This window comes from Hemicordylus capensis, chromosome 3 (assembly GCF_027244095.1).
Source record: "Hemicordylus capensis ecotype Gifberg chromosome 3, rHemCap1.1.pri, whole genome shotgun sequence".
Taxonomy (NCBI): Eukaryota; Metazoa; Chordata; class Lepidosauria; order Squamata; family Cordylidae; genus Hemicordylus; species Hemicordylus capensis.
Window position 1 is genome coordinate 88,583,967 of NC_069659.1, and position 22,897 is coordinate 88,606,863.

The window sequence follows — 22,897 nt, forward strand, 5'->3', positions numbered from 1 at the left end:
CTTCTATCTGATGGCTCCTCATTTACTGGTCAGAGTTCACATTTTCCCACCATTTTATTTATTTGATTGATTGATTGATTGATTGATTGATTGATTGATTGATTGATATACTGCCCTTCCAAAATGGCTCAGGGCAGTTTACAATTATTTTGTTGTATGTGCCCAAGTGCAATGCCCAAGGATCTCATGTGTCCTTCATCCCACTGAATAGGCATAAAATTGGATACTTGCTATGGAAATGGTGCTCCCTAAGACAGCTTTGAGCCTTTGAGTCATTTGCTGACATGATGTGCAGTGTCACAGCTCTGTAACACTCCGCCCTGCTGCAGATTCCTAAGCAGCCCTGATAGTGCTGCAATGAGGAAAACTGTAATAGTGTTGCTTGTGCAATGGCCCATCATCAAATGCAACAAATATTTATATACTGCTTTTTAACAGAAGTTCCCAAAGCAGTTTACAAAGAAAGAAAGAAAATAAAAATGGCTCCATGTCCCCAAAGGGCTCACAATCTCTTAAAAAGAAACTCAAGATAGACACCAGGAAATACCACTGAAGGGATGCTGTGATGGGGATGGATTGGGCCAGTCTCTCTCCACATTTAAATGTGGTGATTCTCTTTATTAAAAGGTGCCTCTTTGCTCAGTTAGCAGGGGATATTGAGACTGCTTAGGAGTCCACAGCAGCCCCAGAGCAGAGTGTTATGGAGCTGTAACACTGTGCATCTTTGGGTCATTTCCAGTAGGCTTATGAGATCACCCGCCTTTCTGTGTGTGTGACCGTGTCCCGCCCCCGTCTATCAACTTCGCATACCTGGACCAATATCAACCAAATCAGGTACAGTTGTAGGGGAAAATAGGGCCACCTCAGCGGCATAGTTTGTGATGATGTCATCCACTCCAGTTCAAGATGGTGGAGACGTAAACTTTTGAGGTGCATGTGGGCTAACTTGTGAACTTCAAAACCAATTTGAACGAAATTTGCTACAGCTTAGGTAAACATAAGGATGCCCTAATGTCATGGTGTGTGATGATGTTCAAGATGGTGGCCATGTGAACATTTGAGGTGCAAGCGAGTTAATTTGTGGACTGCCTAACCCATTTGAACTAAATTGGGTACAGTTGCAGTGAGTGACACACAGGGATACCACAATGGAATAGTTTGTGATGATGTCATCCACACCAGTTCAGGATGCCAGACATGTAAACTTTTGAGTCACAAGTGAGCTACCTTGTAAACTGCTTAACCAATTTGAACCAAAATTACTGAAGCTGTAGGGACACCTCAATGGTGTAGTTTGTGATGATGTCATCCACCCCAATTCAAGATGGCACATGTGTGGGCTAACTTGTGGACAGTCTAAGTCAGGCTTCCCCAAACTGTGGCCCTCCAGATGTTACTGAACTACAGCTCAGTTGTGGCCAGGGATGCTGGGAGTTGTAGTTCAGCAACATCTGGAGGGCCGCAGTTTGGGGAAGCCTGGTCTAAGTGATTTGAACCAATTTTGCTACAGCTGTATGGACACATAGGGATGCCCAAATGGTGTAGTTTGTAATGATTTCTTCCACCCCGATCCAAGATGGTGGACACATGAACATTTGAGGCAGAAGAAATCTAACTTGTGGGCCTCTATTTAAACCAAATTTAGTCCTGTTGTAGAGACAGTGAAAGGAAAGTAGGCTGATTAGTTCTTACCAGAACTTGCTTCAATCTGTATTTGTTGGCTGACATGTGTGCAGTTAACGGAGTGACTTGTGGAGTCGCTGCTGCAGACACAGAAGCCGTGGTGCTGCTATAGGAAATGGGTAGTAATGCTTCTAGTATTATATTTCTTCCCATTGTAGCAAAAGGGAAATGTACAATGATTCTGGTAGCATTGCCACCAGTTCTCTATAGTGGCTCTGCTGCTTCTGTGTCTCTCGCAGCAGCTCCACAAGTTGCTCCATCTCCATTAGCTATGTGCATCATCTCCATCATGGGACTTTGAATGGTCTCCCATCCAGACCACGTTCAAGCCTCCTAAGCTTCAATAAGGCTACAGCATCTGGTGTTTCTAGACCATTCACTGGATTCAATACCTATTATTGAAACCTATTATTCAGTAATACCTTTGACATCTCCCTTCAAAAAGCCTCTCCCTACAAGCCTTATATACTAAATTCCAGTTTATTTTCCCTTTACCGTATTTACAGTAGTGCCCCAATATCCAAAACACAATTACCTGAAATTCCTTATCCATATTCACTGAATGTGCCCAAAGCCATGGGCGAGGCTTTAATTATGTCGAAAATACATATTTTTAGGCCATGCAATAGGATTATCTTCTGGCAGTAAATAACAGATCTCTCACAATGGGGTTGTGTGGGTGTAGGCTCTGGCTTCTGCAGTCTTGTGCAAAGCAGCTGAATGCCCTGAAAGACTTGTGATACCTTCATAGTTCAGTTCTAAGGTTGTCTGTTAGCAGTTTTAAAAAATGGAACTGTGTTATCTGCGGATGGGACTGTAGCTCTGTGGAAGAGCACGTGCAGTGCACGCAGAAGCTCCCAAGTTTGATTTCTGGTATCTCCAGGTAGGGCTGGGAAAGTTCTCTATCTGAAACCTTGGAGAGCTGCTGCCAGTCAGAATAAAGGAGCTAGGTGGACCAATGGTCTGTATAAAAGTAGCTTCCTATGTTTTACCTATCCAGTGTTAGGCTTTCAAAACATACCTTACAGATGCAAATTGGCCAAGCTATTCAGAATGTTTTGATGCAGGCAGGTGTTTGCTGCCTACAGTACACTCATCTCTTAAAGTGAGATACTATTATGCTGAATGGAAGAGTTTAAGATTAGTATTGCAACTTTGAAAGGAAATATAATATCTGATTTATGATTCAGAACATATGCACAGAAACTCAACCAATCAATTTCATATATTAACCTGTCCAAGGGTGAAATGGTATCTTGGAGTATATTTACTGATGACCAAAGAATTAAATTAGAGGTAAAAGTGAGTTAAAGCAAGAAAAAGGGACCCTGGATAATTTGGGTGGCTCAACTTGACTCTGCATCTTACTGCTTAGGATCTGACCGTATAAACAAAATAATCACTGTGGAAGAGCTGGGTAGAGTTCACTCAGTTACCAGAAGTAGTGGCTAGGGGGCATGGACTTCTTTGCTCATGTTAACTACCGAGATAGAATTAGGGCACAAAATCTATTCTACCATAACCTATATTCCTAGGTCTTTATACTCTTAAGCTGACATTTTGCAACTGTTCTTAGGCTATGGTTAATATGCTTTCATAGATGTTGGGGAAAGGTGGTGGTGGGGAGGAATAATTTTAGATAATTGTCATTTTTATCCTTCATGTATAAATGGAGATTTTTGCATGCAACCCTGCATGATGTTCTTATATGTGTGGCAGACAAATTTTATTCTGCTTCTCTCCCCTATTACTTTCACACCATGATCCCTAGGCTTCGCACTGAATACAGTTTTAAGCGTATACTAACAGCATGTGTAGAGATGACTCTTTGTTCCGCTGTTTCCTTCTAATGAAGTTGTCAACAGTGTACTGAATGTAGTTTGGCCTCCTCCAAACAACATTCATATTATTGTATGCAGGATAAAGCTAATAAAAATAAATGCAGCCCTGGTCATATCTGGCATGCCTGGCCGCTGCTCAGCATGTTTCCTTGTAGACTGTAATTGCAATATGAATGAATTCCTTTTGTCTTCCAATTCCTTGAGTAGACCTGAAGTCCTTAAACTAGGATTTTTGGCAGTGTCCTATGCCTTTCACAGCATGTCTGAATCTTTCTGAATAAACCTCTTTCATAGAAGTCTGTTCAGTCAAGCACTGTATGAGGTGCCTATCTAGCATGCCACCATTTACAGTCTGTGCCCAAGTGTTGTGATGCACTTTCCTCAGACTTTCTGTATTTAGTCAGGATACTTCATTTCAAATATTTTCCAAGAATGCACTAGAACAAAATGCAAGAAACTCTTAAGTTGGTCTGTGTTCAGAAGGACATGTGTTTCTTGTGTTCATTTCTTTGTCACACTGCAAACACAAAATTAAACTGCCCTGATCAAATGATCTTGCAATTACAGTGACTCTGGTGTATACAGACATCTCTTCTACCCAGAAGGCCTTGTTCATGCAGCTTAGAGAGAACAACACTGCATGAGAAAAAGGGTGTGTGGACAAAGCTGCTTCCCCCTTTGAAGTGAAGGGGTAAGCCTGGCCTTGCAAGCTCTCTGGCTGGCTGTCATAATGCACATGGATAGGGGTGCACCATAGCTTAAGCTAATCTATTGCGTATCCAGGACATTCCTCATTTGTTAATACATGACAAACATTCTAGCAGGAATCCAGATACAAAATGTGAATGTGTCATTTTGAATGACCTTGTAAGTGGGCTTAAATTTGCAGCTTTACAACCTGATTCTCAAAAGTAGAAGACCTCTGACTTGTTTTAGGTTTCAGATGGTATAAAAGATCAAATTTTCCCAAGTTTCTCTGAAGATCTGGTATTTCATAGAAACTGGCACACTCTGCAAGTCATCTTCAACTGTTGAAAGGAGAGAAATCTAGTAATTCTAATACTGCTGAAAAGTTTTATTAGAATTGAGATCACAAAACATTTTAATATAAAACAGGAATGTATCAGTACGGTGGGGTATGGGCATTTTAACACTGATCATGTTGGTAAATAACAAAAAAAGTCATACTGGAAATATTTATTCTCTTTAGAAGACTCAGATGCTCTTTGAAAGGCACATGGAATGTATAGGTACCCAGTTCTGGTTTGGCTTTCCAACAGGAGTTAAGGCAGTTTCAATACATACTCAATTGTGCTGACCACTCATGATAAAGATATCCCAGAGTTATCCCATAAGACAATGAGCTAAGCTGTCATACACTCAGATATATTTCATAGTATAATATATTTAGAAAAGTAGATGGGGGAAACAGATTGCAGCGCTATGAATAGCTAAATACAGCCGAGGTAATGACACCACCTTTGAAGTATTTCACAGGGGATTATCAAAAAAATATCACCGGTGCTATGGCTAAGAAAACAAAATGATTCTGAATTGGCTAGATATTTAGCAGAAACACGGATAAGGCTGCTGTTCAAATGCTTAAATTTATTAATATTGTCACCACGAAGAGTTGTGAAGGGACTGAGTAATAGCCTTGATTGAAACATGGATTCTGCCATGTGGTTGACCAGCTGATGCTGAACCATACGACATGCACCACCGAGCACATGGCTGTTTGGGTGAAGTGGTTCCCCACATAGCTTTGGGAAGTTGTAACGCACTTTCAAAGACCCTCAAAGATATGGGTGAGCTTGCATTAATTGCACAAATGACCTGAGTCAATGCAGACCCGGTAGCCAGAACATGGTCAAAGTGCTTGAATATTAGAGAGAGCACATCCATTCCCTTCTCAGTTTGGCTCTATTGGCATTCTTATTTGGCTTGATCAAGACTTTAAAATCCTGCTGCTCTGCATTAAATAATTAAACAGAAATATGAATCAGTTACTGCTATTTCTTGACCTCTGCATTTCATGGGGTTTTTTCTGCATTCCAGCATAGCTTCCCATCTCCACCTAAGCATACTGCTCCACTTGCCACCAATTGCATGGCAGCAGGGAAGGCTCTGTGCTCTGCTTCCTTCACCCTTTCTGACAGTGTCTCTTCTGTGTCTCCAATCTTCACTGGAACTGCCTCTTGGAAAATTATGGCTCCAGCATCAACTTCTTCCTGGAAAGAAATGTAAAAATCCTCAGCAAGATAAACACCTTGCTTTAGAACAGGGCAGTTCACAACAATGAATTATGTTGTGCTGGTGGAAAAGTGCAGTAATCCAATGGCTCTGTCCACTAGTAGCCTCTGTTATTGCCTGCTGTGGAAAACAGTCACTGTGGATTCACAATATCCTTTTAGCATGCTGAGTTGTGGTGTAGACTTGAGGTGCAGCAGTTGTCCAATTACTGCACAGATTACTGGGCAGCACATGATAAGTTCAGGACATTTTTTTCCTTTACATTAATTATGGGCCAATAAGTGCTCCAATGACACCTTAAGTGGCACAGCAGGGAAATGCTCGACTAACAAGCAGAAGGTTGCCGGTTCGAATCCCCACTGGTACTATACTGGGCAGCAGTGATATAGGAAGATGCTGAAAGGCATCCTCTCATACTGTGCAGCAGGAGGCAATAGTAAACCAAATACAACCACAGGGCTCTATGGGCACCAAGAATCGAAACTGACTTGGCATACTTTACTTTAAGTACTCTGATATCCACTTCAAACCCAGCTTATTAACTGAGTGATAGAAAGAAGAACTTACAGCAACGAAGTGCACAGTGCAACCAGTGATTCTGACTCCAGCCTCCAATACCAGTCTATGAGCATGTGCTCCTTTAAATGAAGGCAGCAAAGAAGGATGAATATTCAGTATTTTTCCTAGGGAGGAAAAAAAAGTTTTTTCTTAGTTCTCACCTTACATTTGACAAAGCCTAAAAAAGAAACTAATGCTTCATCCATCAAAACAAACCTGGTAAAACTAGTTGGTTACATATAACCTACAGAACTTCACAACGTTTGGGGATGGAGTTTTATCAGCGCCCATCTCTTCAACAGTACTTGAAGCCAGCATTGTGTAGTGGTTAGAGCAGGGGTAGGCAAACCTGGCCCTCCAGCTGTTGCTGAACTACAGCTCCCATCATCCCTAGCCCCAATGTGGCTGGGGATGATGGGAGTTGTAGTTCAACCACAGCTGGAGGGCCAGGTTTGCCCACCTCTGGGTTAGAGTATTGGACAAGGCCTGGGAAGACCCAAGTTCAAATCCCTGCTCAGCCATGAAATTGACTGGGTGACTTTGGGCCAACCACTTATCTCTAACTTGCCTCACTTGTTATGAGGATAAAAACAACCGTGTACACCGTTCTGGGCTCCTTGGAGAAAGAATGAGATATTAATGTAAATAAATACATAGTGATGTTTCTGAATCTGACTGCATGCTCTGTGCAGTACAAAAGACATCAGAGATAGTGCTACCCGCCAAATAGGAACACTGAACTTAATGTTCTGCTATGATGATCGCACCACCTTTGACGTCCTGTGTATTATACTGTACACAAGGGCTGCAGTTCAGTCATACAGCACATGCTTTGTGTGTAGAAGGTCCTGGGTTCAATTTGCTCCATCTCAACCTACAAGGATCTCAGGTAGCAGGGCTGTAAAGACCACTGTCTGAAGCCTTGGAGAGCAGCTGCCAGTCAAAACAGAAAATACTGGGCTAGATGAACCAATGGCCTGACTCCGTATGAAGCAGCTTCATGTACTATTGTCACTAGATTTGAAAACAAACCAGAGTCCGGTTAGAAAGACATCCAATTTGTGGCAAGAGCCTAAAGAGCCTGTAAGATAATTTTCTGGAGGAAGTAAAGGTGCTTGCTTTCTACCACAAAAAGCTGAGAATGGGGGTAGCTCTAACTCAGCAACCATGAGGTCAGCTATAACGTGGAGGATACTGATGCTGCCCATTCACATCAATAAATCTGCTGACTGGAAGAAAATATTTAGAAAATGTAGTGAGGTCTTTCCAAACCTGAGGGAAACTCCCTGCTAGGAAACAAAGGAAAAACCTGTCTCACAGAAAGTGACACCATTATTTAAATGCTTCGTATGCTATACACAGTGTTTAATCATATGGATGTTTTTTTGATTATGTACAGTATTCAGATGCATTTACCATCCCACTTTCTGACAAAAGGAGCAGATAAAATCCGCATAAATCCCGCAAGACAGATCAGTTCAGTTGAGAATTCTTCAAGGACTTTATCGACTGCACTGTCAAACTCCATACGACTACTATACAACTTGTGGTCAATTACCTAAGAGACAAAAAGTAAAAGACTGGTGTGAGAGGGGGATTCATTTATTCGTTCCTGCATTAAGAATTGGAAAATTTTGAAAACTTTGGACAAAGTCCATAATACTACAATGGTAGTCACTTGGGTAACACAGACAATCATGGTCCATTTATCACAAAAATAATTTTACAGGTCCCACAACATTTGATTTGGCTCAGTAACTGGGCTTTAGAGTAGAAGGAGCATTGAAGGCTTGCACTGCTTCTGCCTGTTCCATAGCCCAGCGCTTTCATGACCTGGTTATTCTTTGCCTCTCTACGCTGTACCCTTACCCCTCTACGCTGGGGCCAGAAGGTGCATCCACACCCCACAGAGTCTGCTGAGAATGCTATCGCCATGGAACAACATGGGTGGCTACAGGGAGCATGGTGCACCAACACTGGGAAGGGCAGGGTCTCCCATGACCACAGGCAAGGTAGTGCTTCCTCTTTGCCATGGTTGTGCAGCTTAGAGTATAAGAAGGAAGGCAGTCCACTCTGAAGGGGTAGAGGGAAGGGAAAGGGGGCGGGGTGGGGGGTGGGGAGCAGGAGCCCAAGGCCAGGGAAGCTGACTATCCCATTCCCACAGACTGGCATGGGTGTTTGTCTCCATGAGCAAGGGCATGCCAGAGCTTGTTACAATAAACCTTGGCTGCTGGCACGGAAGGCCAAAAAGGAGCTAAAGGGCAGACTGGGCTAGGGTGTCTCAGCCAGGTCAGGAGCTCACCAGAGGACACTTTCCCTTGGTGTTCAGACGTGTGGAGGCTTGACTTCACATTTCATTTTAACATATTCAGATTATTTCACACACAAATAAATACATATATTTAGAGTATGATAAGCCATTTTTCAACGTGTTTCTCAAGCAGTAAAAAGCATACAAACGTAAAACCATCACAATATTAAAACAGTTAAAAGGCCCAAGAGAATAAAATGCATCTGCCTAGTGCCGGAACGACAGCAGCACAGTCACCCAGCGAGCTTCTCTGGAGGGAGTGTGGTGTAGTGGTTAGAGTGTTGAACTGACCAGGGAGACCCAAGTTCAAGTCCCCATTCAGCCATGACACTCACTGGGTGACTCTGGGCGAGTCACTTCTCTCTCAGCCTAACCTACCTCACAGGGTGGTTGTGAGGATAAAAATATCCATGTACACCCTTTGGGCTCTTTGGAGGAAGAGCGGGATATAAATGTGTGTTTTTTTAAATGGTGCCATGACTGAGAGGTCCACTCTCCAGACGCTCCCTGCCTCCTCCACGCTGGGGGAATCCAGAGCAGCTCTCCAAAGGCAATCTTTGTGTACTGGGATTCCTATTAACTAGGTTGTAAACATTATTGCAGTAATCCTTACTACAACTCTGCAGGGCAAGTCATTATACTGCATATGGAAGGCTGAGGCTGAAAGATAATGGTTTGCCTAAGCACTTAGTATTTTTGTACAAAGACTATCATTCACTGATAGTTCATTTCTCACCTCAGCGATAAATTTACTAAGATTTAACCAAACCTCAGATAGTTTTGCTATAAAGCCTTACCCAGGCGGCCCCAACCTCCTTTATTCAAATGGAGCTTAAATCCTTGGAAACCTCTGCTTAATAAAAGCAGGACTTTAATAATATATGTAACCAATTTACCTTTAATAATTAACATATTATTGGCACAGTCCAGAGCAAGTTAGGCATACTTAAATTGCATTGAAGCCCATGGGTCTTACGCACACCCAGCTTTCTCTGAACTGTGTCCAATAAGTCTTAATTTTTAATACTGACTGATATTAAATAGGTTTGTAACATTTTGCAAGGGTTTTGCAGAGACTTTAGAACACTGACTTTTCTGGTGACCCCAGATGTATTCTCTGTTATGATCTACTCCAGAGGAGGGTGTTTTTCTTTCTTTTTTTCACACAGTGATAAGTTCTTGGCTCAATATGATAAAAGGCTTAAAATGTACTTACTTTTGTAGGAATACCAGCTCTTTCAGCTTTTTTGAGCCCTTCCACACCAGCTTTGTTAGAAATGACAAGAACTATTTCTGCATGGCTAGTTGGCTTCTTGGTGCTGGTTATTAAAGCTTCCAGATTTGTACCTGAGTAATTCAAAATGGTAAATAAAATGTTTTTAAAAGCAGTAAAACACCAGCCTGATTCAAAATGAGTGTCTAAAGCGGCAATCTTATACATGCTTGCTAGAAACAAGAATTCCATCACGGGGCTTACTTCTGAAAAAAGAAACACATTGATGATGGATGTATCTGTTAAGTCTTACCTGTCCCAGAGATGAGGACAGCCACCCTTGTTTTCCTTGGTTGGGTTTTGCTTCGTTGGCTGTGGAAGGACTGTAGTCTATTTGCCTGTAATGCCTGAAGCAAGTTATTGACTTCAACATGGGCAGATCCTTCAATTCAGAGAGAGAATATTAATTGTCAAAAAGCAGAATTTAAATAAAAGCTCAGAATGCACTGTAAATATACAACAGTTACTGGATTTCCAAATTTATTTATGTATTTGTTTGATTTATATACTGCCCTTCCAAAAATGGCTCAGGGCAGTTTAGATTGAAAACAAAACTAAAATCAACTAACTATTACAATTAAAAACTGTAAAAACAACATAAAACCATTATTAAAACAATTAAAACAGTTTGTAAAACCCTGGAAAACCAGGTCAAATCTTTGTTTTAAAAACAGTTTAAAAACCCGGGAAGGCTGGGCCAAACAGATAGGTCTTAAGGGCTTTCCTGAATAATGAACTCAGATTACGGATTTCTGCCAGGAGCGCATTCCACAGCCCAGGAGCAGCTACAGAGAAGGCCCACCTCTGAGTTGCCAACAGATGTGGCAACTCAGAGGCACCACATGAAGACGGACCTCCTCAGATGACCTTAACATGCAGTGGGGATTATGCAGAAGAAGGCGCTCTCTAAGATAACTTTGACCTAAGCCATTCAGGGCTTTAAAGGTAATAACCAGCACTTTGTATTTTGCCCAGAAACATAGCAGCAACAACCTGTGCAACTGTTTCAAAACAGGCATAATATGGTCTCTCCGGGTTGCCCCAGAGACCAATCTGGCTGCCGCATTTTGAACTAACTGAAGTTTCCGAACTATGTACAAAGGCATACAATTTAAATGTCATTGTTTTAAATGGGACTTACATCGGGATAGAGAGAATTCAGGCTACCTTATGAGGTTCAAGTAATGAGGAGGTCTGTGGCCCTTCAAACCATATCTACCTATTGTATCTGGCAATTACAGAATTCAGAGCTGCCATCTGACCCATCACAGCACAATTACCACATTATAAACAATTCTGAAAGTGAGGTTTAGCATAACAACCTGCTTGATGGCATACAACTTTCCCAATCAACCATGCATCTTCATGCCTCTGGATGTCCTTCAAAACCTGCCCAGCCAGCTCCTTCTGCACAACCAAGACTGCACCAATCCCACAATTAAATGTTCGAGCCATTTCCTCTTCTGATAGATTTCCCTCTTTTTGGAGCCAAGAAAAGATGTCCGGTATCTTCCAACTCAAGGCATCTGAAAATGGCAAGAACTGTATTTTAATAAACATTTCACAGACCACAAGCATAAAAGAGAAATTAGGCACATACAAATACAGTACTCATGTGTCTCAGAAGTTCTAGTTTTGAATGCACTTTGCCAATGTAAAAGCTATACACCCAACAATAGCATCTATTCTAATGGCTACCAATACTGATTGAGAGAAGTGTATTTAGTTGAGGGCTAAAACCTTTAATCAATCAAAGGCTAGACATTTCAACTAAAAGGGCAACCCTGACTAATTGGGAATATTTCTAGTAAAGGTCCTTATGAAAACTGTAGGTGTTCAACACCATCTTAAGAAGAGGTATTCCTCCTTCACTTTCACACAGAGAGAATACCTCTTCTAACAAGCTGTCTGTTGTGACATGCACATGAATAATTTAAAACCAAGGCAGCTTTTTTTCTCTTCAAAACTTATGCCTGTCATGTGCAAAGCTAGCTTTTAAAATGGTTTCTAGTATATCTCTTCTGAGAAACCAAATCAACAGGGAATAAAAGGGGGGAAAGTAACTTTCAAGAAAGCAAATGTTACCCAGCAAATAAGCACATCTCATATGATGTTTACAGGTTTTGCTTGGCGATATCATTATTAGAACTTCCTTACCTAAAACTACACCAAATGATGCTGGGAGGACACGTGGAATATTTTCCAGCAACCCTCCTCCAGTGATATGGGCATATGCCTTTATGGAACCTGACCGAAGGATTGGCAACAGAAGCTTGCTGTAGATTTTAGTAGGCATCAGCAGTTGTTGTCCTATGAACATAAGCAGTTAGAAAATGGTTACAACACCAACACATGCACAGGTTGAAATACAGCACGGAGGCCTCACATGGATATTGGATATCCCAGCTCCAGACAGTTTTGGAGGAAACTGATTATCTTGACCCATTCCAAACTGGCTTTCAGGCAGGCTATGGGGTGGAGACTGCCTTGGTCGGCCTGATGGATGATCTCCAATTGGGAATGGACAGAGGAAGTATGACTCTGTTGGTCCTTTTGGACCTCTCAGCGGCTTTTGATACTATCAACCATAGTATTCTTCTGGAGCGTCTGAGGGGGTTGGGAGCTGGAGGCACTGCTTTGCGGTGGTTCTGCTCCTACCTCTCGGGCAGGTTCCAGATGGTGTCCCTTGGAGACTGCTGTTCTTCAAAATCTGAACTTTTGTATGGTGTCCCTCAGGGCTCCATGTTGTCTCTGATGTTGTTTAACATCTACATGAAACCGCTGGGAGAGATCATCAGGAGATTTGGTGCAAGGTGCTATCAGTATGCTGATGACACCCAAATATAATTCTCCATGTCAGCTTCATTAGGAGAGGGCATAACCTCCCTAAATGCCTGTCTGGAGGCAGTAATGGTCTGGATGAGCGATAAACTGAGACTAAATCCAGATAAGACGGAGGTACTCATTATGCGGGGTCAGAACTTGAGAGACGATTTTGATCTGCCGGTTCTGGATGGGGTCATACTTCCCCAGAAGGAGCAGGTACGCAGTCTAGGGGTGCTTCTGGATGCTAGCCTCTCCTTGGTCTCCCAGCTTCGGCTGATACACCAGCTGCATCCATTCCTTCAGGTGAATGACCTCAAAACAGTGGTACGTATGCTGGTAACCTCCAGACTGGATTACTGCAATGCACTCTATGTGGAGCTGCCCTTGTATGTAGTCCGGAAACTACAGTTGGTCCAGAATGCGGCAGCCAGGTTAGTCTCTGGGTCATCTCAGAGAGACCATATAACTCCTGTATTGAAGGAGCTAAACTGGCTGCTAATATGTTTCCGGGCAAAATACAAGGTGTTGGTTATAATCTATAAAGCCCTAAATGGCTTGGGCCCTGGGTATTTAAGAGAACATCTTCTTCGTCATGAGCCCCACTGCCTAGTGAGATCAGCTGGAGAGGTTTGTCTGCATTTGCCACCGGCTCATTGGTGGCCACTCAGGGACGGGCCTCTATGGAAGAATACTCATATTTTTCTATTACCTGCTCTCCATTCAAAGCAAACTCTTTATATCAAAGGCCCAAAAGAAAAATGTTCCAATTATGATCAGAAACTAATCTTTATGTTTTCTTCAGAGGAGCAAATGTTTACATTTGGAAATCTTACCCAGTGTCTGTTTACCAGAGCCACCCACTGAAGGAGAGGAAAAATCCAAAGATGACTTTTCAACTATTTTTCTCACAAGGCTAAACCCATTGCTGTGAATGCCAGAGGAAGCAATTCCAATTACTAGATCCCCATCCACAATTCTGTCTAACTGCGGGAGCATCTGTCCCCGTTCCACAGCACCAACTGCAAAGCCGCCAAGGTCATACTCTCCAGGTGGATACATGCCAGGCATTTCGGCAGTTTCACCTCCTAAGACAGGTTAGGGAAAGACAAAAAAAAAAAAAAAGGTCAATGTGAGGGTTAGATCAAAGTAGCTGAGGTAATTATAGGAATCCTGATTTCTATAATGAATCCTGATTCAATAAGCATTGAAGTTCAACCTGTCAAACATCTGCTCTGTATGGAATTATAGCTGCTCTGGATCATGCTATGAAAACCAATTCCACTTTTCCAATTATAATATTCCAGTTTTGCCAGCTCAAATATGAAGAAGGATTAGTGATAGCAAGGAAAACTGCTGTCAAAAGGCAGAAGCAAAAGAGTAAAGATTGATGGGAAATTACATGTTTGAATAGTTCCCCCCCCCATGCACAATTCACACACACACACACACACACACACACACACACACACACACACAAAAACTATATACAAAATACAGACTGCTAGCTTATTAGAGGGAAAGGACATGAAACTATCTATGCTGTTCCCTTCCAATTGCAGACAATTCCCGCAATTTCAATCCTCCTCCCACCCACAACAGAGTGCATATTGCAACAATTCATTGCATATTTAATGTGCAACTGATCCTTGGATTTGTACTAGTGAAGACACAGCACATAAATGTTCTTCAACAGATTTAACCTTTGGTTTTAACTAAAAAGGGAGCATGAAAATTTTCTAATTCCAGATAAAAAGTGAGCAATTATTCATACCCAGTAGAGCACATCCTGCCAATTTACAAGCTTGAGCTATTCCAGCTATGATAGCCTGAGTCATCCCAACATCCAGTTTCCCGCAGGCAAAATAGTCAAGGAAGAAGAGGGGCTCTGCTCCCTGAGCTAGGATGTCATTGACACACATGGCAACCAAGTCCTGACCAATTGTGTCGTGCTTTTTGCACAGCTGGGCAATCTGTAATGAGAATTGGAGAAGTAACTGCAGACCTTGACATGACTTTTATCTTATTTACAGAGACAAACTCAGGCGATTGAATGAGGTACCTCAAAATACTAAAGGGACTCCTTAGGTACATAGGTTGATGAAGTAAAAGAAACCCACCCACACCCAAAAACAACAACCCAAAATAGTTCTGTGAAATTCCAAGACCTTCCGTGGAAATGGAAACAAGTAGCTCAAAGTAGAACAAAATGAACTTACCTCCCGCTTCTTTTAATATGGTTACTCTTACCTAGGACCACCTCCCATAAGCTGTGAATTATTTTTGTATAAGGCTATCACAGCATAGGCATTACAAAGGGGTTTTTCCTATATTTTGCGTGGTTGCCATCTTGAAACATGGTGGATTGGCAAAAGAATACCCCCCATCAGGGTCCCCTACGACCTGTTCCCACATGCTGTGAATTTGGTTTCTATCGAACTGTAAATGCAAAAGTTGCTACTACAACAACAAATATTTGTGTGTGTGTGTGTGTGTGTGTGTGTGTGTCTTTGCACACAGACATGGTGATCTCATAAGCTTCCTTCCCATCAGAAAGTGCACTAAAAAAATGGAGGGCAAGGGGAGAAGAGAGGGTGAATTGGCTTGTTCAAGCCTCTAATGGATTACAGCATGCTAGGGAGGAGAAGATCAGAGTTGGGAGGGGGGAAATGTGTTCAATAATAAAGTTGAAATAACTCCTCTCCCTGCATTATAGAGGGATGACTCAGAAGGAAGGAAAGGAAAAGGGACATTTTAAAAGTAAAATGCCAGATGTCAAACACATTAAGCACCTTTCTTCTCACTACCTTGAGCTTTGTTCCAACACCGTCTGTTCCAGATACCAGAATTGGATCTTTATATCCAGCTTCTCTCAAGTCAAAGAGGCCAGCAAATCCTCCAAGCTCAGCATTACAGCCTATCAGTCAGAGAAAAGAAGGGCTTGTTAATGTGTTGACATACTTTTGGGATTGCAATAGAATTATTTATCAAACCTCACCTCAGATTTGTTTCCCCCTTCCTTGGATTCTCAAGAAATACCACAGAAAATATGGCACAGTGGGAAGGTAAAGGAGATGAAGTATTTCTCCACCAGACATCTCATTGACGGTGTGCCATTTATTTATTCATACTAGGCTGCTTTTTGCACAAGCTTCAAAGCAGCACACAGAATATAATTAAATACAATATAAAATAATTAAAAACAATTTGCCCAACAAATATGTAACACAAACGTAAAACTAGCAAAGTGCTGTCTTTTCAAGTAGTCAGCTCAACAGTCTCCTACTCAAATGCTGGAACCTAAATAGTTTTTACCAACCACCAGAAGGTAGAGAGGGATGAGGCAGTCTGGGCCTTCCCCAGGGCAGGAGGAGATTCAGAGCCTGGGTGGAGCCACCACGAAGGCCCTGTGCAGTGTGTACACAACCACACTTCTGCAGTGTTGGCATGTGGAGGTAGATTCGTATGGAAGCACACACATTAGGAAGGTCTACTGTTGTGCAAGGGGGCTAACACTTCTGAGTGCTGCAGATGGTCTGGAACTTAGCACTCTATAAAACAGGAAACACACAATGGGTCTTTGCTCTTCCAGAGTGTGAACAGCACTTGGATGTATTAGCCCCCTTGCGCAACAGCAAGGACTTCTGGCATGTCCCCCCCAGAGCCTCCTAATGTGTAAGCTTCATCAGTCAGAGTATCAGCCAGTGCCACTGTGGAAAAGCTAATACAGAAACATGCAAGTGCCAGTTTCGGTATCATTCTATAGTCCATCAGCTAGAAACAACAGCTACAGGGAAGAAAGAGCCCTCAATATCCAGGGTCTTGTCTTCTCATATTGAACTTGCTTTAATCTCGGATTTGCCCTTATAAAAAACAAACATCCTTGATACTGAAATGAGTCAAGGGATTGTCATCCAGGATTACATAAATATGCCAAATGGAATTACTTTCACTAGATATATAATGTAGGTCTAACTTGCACATGGTGACTAATCTGGATGTTTAACTTTTAATCCACAATACAAGACACAATATGATTACCACATATTGAATATATACATCAATAACTCAATTGTTAATGAATTAATGATACTTTTATTTTTAAACGGTTTATAAGCTTTCATCTTACCTGGCCTAGATGTGGCTGCTGCTAAAGGTTTAATTTTCTGAACCAAGGTGTTACCAGCTGCAATGTCTACACCACTGTCTTTATATGTCAGGCCTCTAAAAATCCAGAATAGCCATATTAGTTCACTCATACATACATATGATCCATCTGCAGTTTTATTTTCCAGCGGTAGTGTGGGGATGTAGGAATTAACTGGGACCCTTCTAGGAATCTCAACTTTTTAATAGCCCCGATTCCATGCCTTTAATCAAGGACAGGAGGGAGATCGGTTTTGTAAAATGGTGAACTAAGGGTATGTTCCAATGGGTCCGATTTCAGAGCGCAGTAACTCTGTGCCAGTGATTATTATCTTCTATGCTCCCAGTATGAGTGTGTTGTTTCTGTTGGAACCAGCTCCTTGTCAATCCAGGTGCAGACTGATTCTCCACTTTTCATGCTCCCAACAGTGCACTACAGCTACAGTGTACTATTGAAAGCTGGCTTCTCAATATGTCCAAATGAGAAGAAAATTGTGTCACTGCATCAATAAGTTTAGTTGGGATTTGAACTCAGAATTCCCAGATCCAAATCCAGCACTCTGCCAAAGGGATCTCGCTACCTTTTTAAAGCTAATAATAAATTGGGCAGGGGAGCGGGCAATCCTTAGCATGTGAGAAATGGGATTAAAATGTAATAAACCCATCAATAACTTTGTTTGCAAAGACATATCAGCAAAAACATTGCAACTGAATACTTAAAAGTTTAAAATACTTACATACTGTATTGTATGATATACAGTCATCATACATACCGTCATCTAGTAGAGAAATTCCCAACTTTGGATGTTGTTGGACTATAACTTCCATCATCCCAGTGATAGCTGGGGATGACGGGAGTTGTAGTCTAACAACATCTGGGGACTCAAGGTTGGGAAGCCCTGTCCAAGATGAATCTTAAGTTGAAATGACCATTATTTGAGGCTTGAGCTACAATATGCTAGAGCTCAACCCGATGTTAATCATATGGAAGCTGAGACTTCTTCTAATCTTTCTCAGCCCCTGGTTAAACCCCTAGAAGCAAAATACTGCATTCTGTCCTGGATGAAATAAGCTTCATAAATAGCCTCAGGAGGAGGAAAAGGCATTAATGTCTTCATTTCACAGCCACCATCATCTGCACATCTGTATGTCAGTACAAGTCAGAGTATTCTCAGTCTGCTCTAGCCTATAGTAACTGCTAACTGCTACTAATCAGCACACAAAACACTTCTGCTAAACCAACATCTATTAGTGTACCCTGGTGCTTGTCTCAGTCAACTGAATCTTCAGCCATAAACTCTAAATGTTTAGGTTCAGTACTTCATAGAAATAACACTCTTGTTTCTGATCAAATATTGTCTGCTTTTGTGGATACATGTTGCAAATAAATTCATCTCATTGGATAGAACACACCATAAATTCATATTGTCATTTACTAAATAGTGTACATTCAAGAGAAATAAAACTAGATACTATGCCATTTTAGTAAGTTTATTGTATATATAAAATACTAACATTACAGTATACTATACGATGTAGTATGCTTTTAATACACATTATCAAAAGTAATATTACTTTAATGGTTTATATCTGATGGCACTGATCAAAAGAAGCTCTTGATGAGATCAAGAGTCATCTATTAAACACAATAAAACCTTGTCAGCATCTTGTTTTTGAATTGACAAACACTTGAGTTAAAAAGGATTTTTCTAGTATTAATACAATATTGTAATGGAGTTATAGTGGTTAAAAATATCTTTCCACTACTACTGTCATCTACTACTGCTGCTGCTGCTGCTGCTGCTGCTGCAAATAGTGGCTAACTGGTGGGTGGGTGGGTGAGTGAGTGAGTGAGATTGACTGATTGATTGACTGAGATTTTCCCTTCCCTCTGCAGCCACCTTCAGGGATATAGTTTCAGGAGGCAAATCAGCTGTAGAGGAAATGAGAGATGCAGAAAATGGCCCTGCCCTGCCCCGCTCCCTACAACAGAAAACAATGGATGATTGGTCTGGATGTCAGCCAGTAATAGTTTCTGCAGGTCCCATAAGTATTTGTATAGGTAGATTTGTGTCTATACTACAATGGTACAATATTAGAGTTTCCCCCTCTCTTTTTAAAATAAGTGGAAGTTAAAAAGCTGTACATAAGGCCAGAGAAAAGCCACCTTTAGATACATCTTGCTTCTCCAAGTACTATTTTAGAATTAAATACAAATTCAAACCATGCAGGTTGCCCTGAATTCCTTGAAGAGTGGAATCTCAATAAGAGTAAATGATTCTGCTGGTATTCCATGCTAGTCAGACTCCACATAATACACAAGATCATTGGCCACCTCTGCTAGAAAATAAAGTGTGAGCATAGAGATATATATTATGACATACAGCTGGGCAACATCCCAGAATATTTGAAAAAAAGTAAGCAACCAGTTGCCCAGTGAGCTGATATTTCAAACTCCTCCTCAAGCAATGAAGCCCAACTTGTACCACCAAGGAGTTTTTGCTGAACCAAATAATAGTAGAATGTGGGGCACTCACTAAGAACAAGCTCATATGTCATGTTGGAGCTGCAAGAGGCTAAGGAAATGAAGCTGGCTTCCTTACAAGTTTGCTATAATTAATTTCCAGTGGATATTATTCAAATTACATAGCCTAATTGCAACAGATTCTTCCATCTTCAACTACTATTTTTCTCAAAAATATATTTAAGATATAACAATATGGAATGAAGTTATGTTAATATGGACATTTCCAAGTGTCAGTTTTACATAGGCATACATTGCTGTTTTCGTCACCACTAGATCTCCAGTCAGTGATAGCGCTTCTACATCACAAAGGCAAATCCCTTTTAAAATGGTTTAACTGTTATAACTTCTCCCAAAGAATCCTGGTTTTCCATGCTAGTCACTCCAGAGAAGAAGTTCTAAGAAGATGGTAAGAATTCTCCTTTTGAGGACTATAAATTTCTAACACAGAGATTCTCAAACTCTCTCTCTCTCTTTTGCAGATCACTTGAAAACTGCTTGAGGTCTCACTGAATCACTTTCTTTTTGTTCTACAAATGAAGACACATAACTCATATACAATAAAAAAGAATCAAATGCAGAGTGAATTTCAGATTTTCTCAACTGTTCTGTAGCTTTTCTGCAGATCACCTTAATGGAGCTTGTGAACTATTGGTGGTCCATCAACTACAGTTTGAGAATCTCTATTCTAACATAAATACAATTTCCAGGATTCTTTGGGAGCAAGCCAGGAGAGATGAACTGGTTTAACACAATGGGATAAATATACATCAAGTACCTATGAAATATAGTAACAAACTATACTATTTTTCCTTGTCAGTGTTTTAAACATATTCAGTAAAAAGAGATTCAGGGGGGAAAAGATTATCTCTATTGAGATAATATACAAGTTTATCAGTTAAGAAACCACTGGAATATGTATTATATAATGTTATATAAGGATATAACATTATATAATGTTATATATACAGGTTAGAAAAATATACTGCAATATATGGGTTAGAAAAATATAATAAACCATACAATAATTTTGTAATGATTTATGCTAATAATCGTTTGTTTACTTAAAATTAATACAAATTCTTATTATCAATTTTCAGTTTTGCCTTTAGATAGATACCTGGATTGTTTAAGGAAAGCTATAGCCCGATAACCAATATCCTTCCTATAAATGGCCCCTTTGAACTGAATTACTCCTACTCCTTTGTTGGCTTCATCCAGCGCAGATATGATGTCATTTTTGATAGCTGTCACTGCAAGGACTCTGCCTCCGTTGGTCACCACTTTGCCATCCTTTACAGCTGTACCTGCATGGAACACCTCCAAGCCTAGCTCTTTAGCCTGAGAAAATCCTATAATGAAACACAATTGTCAAAAATAAACAGGTTGTTCTAGTAAAAACTAATCAGCCTACTTTCCTTTCACTGTCTCTGTAACTGGACTAAATGTGGTTCAAATTGAGGTCCACAAGTTAGATCTCTTGCACCTCAAATGTTCATGCGTCCGCCATCTTGGATTGGGGTGGATGACATCATCACAAACGACGCCATTGAGGGTTCCTGTGTGTCACTCACTGCAACTGTACCTAATTTGGTTTAAATTGGTTCGACAGTCCATAAATTAGCCCGCTTGCACCTCAGATGTTCACACGGCCACCATCTTGAACTGGAGTGGATGACATCATCGCATACCACACCATTTGGGCATCCCTATGTGTCCCTACAGCTGTAGCAAATTTGGTTCAAATTGGTTAGGCGGTTCACAAGTTAGCCCACTTGCACCTTCAAATTTTATGCGTTTGCCATCTTGGATTGGGGTGGATTACATCATCACAAACTACACCGTTGAGATGTCCCTATGTGTCCCTACAGCTGTATCCAGTTTGGTTCATATTGGTTCAGGCGTTGCAAAGTTGACAGGGGGACACACACGGACAGAATGCCGGGTGATCTCATAAGCCTACTGGAAAGTGGCCATGTATATATTACATATCTAAGTGATCACTGAAATACCCGAATAAAAGGGGGGAAACCCTACTAAGTCAAACCACCAAAGGTTTATACAAATGTGTGAATTAGTGCTGGAAGAAACAATTAGGAAATCACATGTTCACAGTGGATACTATACTGCTGAATGTGACTGAATACATCCAAAAAGCCACACAGAAACGATGATAACGAGACTGAATGAATCTCATTGGAGTCTTAAGCATTGCTGTCTCTTGATACTGTTGGGCGGTTGTAGGTCTTACTGGATCTCCTGTCCCATAAGCCACATTGTTGCCAAAGGAAGGCTCAGACATAGGCCGCATTCAGACATTGCAGGAATTGGCTTAGAACTGCAATTTGCAGTTAACATTCTAAACTGGAGCTCACATCACAGACAACCCCCCATTCCCAGTTTAGGAAACTCCAGAGGCAGGTTAGAGTTTCCCCTCCAACTTTCTGGTCCTCTGAGCTTGGTTCTGCTCACTTGTACAGCCATGCCAGTGCCAGGCTGTGGGCATGGCTTCACAGCTCCATGAAATCACTTGCAATTGGCCAGGAGCTTGGAGGGGGTGCGATTAGTAGCTGTGAGAGGAAATGTTAACCCTTTCCCAGCATGTGTGTTCCCACCGTCACAGGGAGCAACTGTGTGGGCAGTGCAGCAGAAAAACCGATACTCCCCCACCCCCACCTTGCTTTACTCCTGTGCTGCTGGCCCTTGAATTAGAAGAGCAGCAAGGCCTGGTGTGCCTGTTGGCAGGCTGAGGAAGTGTGCAGCAAGGGGCATGACATTCAGAGGGAACACACCATAGAGAACTGGGTAAGCCCTAGAGCGTAATCGCTGTTGGTGCTGCTACAAGCTGGCCTCTCACTGGTCGCATAACCTGTAACCTGTTATAGCAGCAGATGCATGCAGACAACACAGCAGCCTCTTCCAACAGAGGTTTAGAGTGGTGAAACTGATGCTGCATCCAGACATCACATGAAACCTGAGTTACAGTTTACCAGCAAACTCCAGTTTCGTGCGATGTCTGAATGCATGCAACCACGGCCTTGCAACCAAACCACAGGGTTCAGTTTACTTACCAAACTGGAATTTGGACCTGGGATTACTCCTCAGTTTCACTGGTGCTTTGCAGGGCAAGGGGTGGATGGAGCACAGGTACATACCTGCCAACGTGTCCCTATTTTTTCCATTCACTGGAATGGGAAAATTTAGACATGTTGGCAGGTATGCTGGTAATGAGAGGTGGAGCCAAACAAGGCGGGTGTCTTAGCAATAACTGACAAAGTGTAGGTTTGATCCCAACGAGTGGGATCAAAACACAAACACACACACACACACTTCAATTGCTCATCAGCAGAGATACAGAGAAATGTGGAAAACATCAGTTGCTTTATAGTGCTTAACAGGACTACAGTAGTGTTTAGATTTGCATCTAACATGGCGGGATACAAACACAAGCACACATGCAGAGGAAAAGAACTGCACAAGCCAGA

At 41.5% G+C, this 22,897-nt stretch overlaps 1 protein-coding gene across 6 annotated transcripts in view; it reads right to left on the minus strand.

Annotated features, from left to right (window-relative positions):
- Window positions 1-4,584: 4,584 nt before the first annotated feature.
- GART (phosphoribosylglycinamide formyltransferase, phosphoribosylglycinamide synthetase, phosphoribosylaminoimidazole synthetase) overlaps window positions 4,585-22,897 on the minus strand; it is a 43,496-nt gene continuing 25,183 nt past the window's right edge. For 5 of the 6 annotated variants that reach the window (XM_053310711.1, XM_053310712.1, XM_053310713.1 and 2 more), the window contains exons 11-22: window positions 20,533-20,764; window positions 16,872-16,966; window positions 15,535-15,659; window positions 14,517-14,715; window positions 13,579-13,830; window positions 12,077-12,229; window positions 11,242-11,445; window positions 10,173-10,301; window positions 9,863-9,993; window positions 7,752-7,893; window positions 6,345-6,460; window positions 4,585-5,755 (exon numbers count right to left, since the gene is read on the minus strand). In XM_053310711.1, the coding sequence (XP_053166686.1) occupies window positions 5,558-5,755; window positions 6,345-6,460; window positions 7,752-7,893; window positions 9,863-9,993; window positions 10,173-10,301; window positions 11,242-11,445; window positions 12,077-12,229; window positions 13,579-13,830; window positions 14,517-14,715; window positions 15,535-15,659; window positions 16,872-16,966; window positions 20,533-20,764 (1,976 nt within the window). In that variant the 3' untranslated portion in view covers window positions 4,585-5,557. The remainder of the gene's footprint in view (window positions 5,756-6,344; window positions 6,461-7,751; window positions 7,894-9,862; window positions 9,994-10,172; window positions 10,302-11,241; window positions 11,446-12,076; window positions 12,230-13,578; window positions 13,831-14,516; window positions 14,716-15,534; window positions 15,660-16,871; window positions 16,967-20,532; window positions 20,765-22,897) is intronic. The other variant, XM_053310709.1, reaches the window with a different exon arrangement.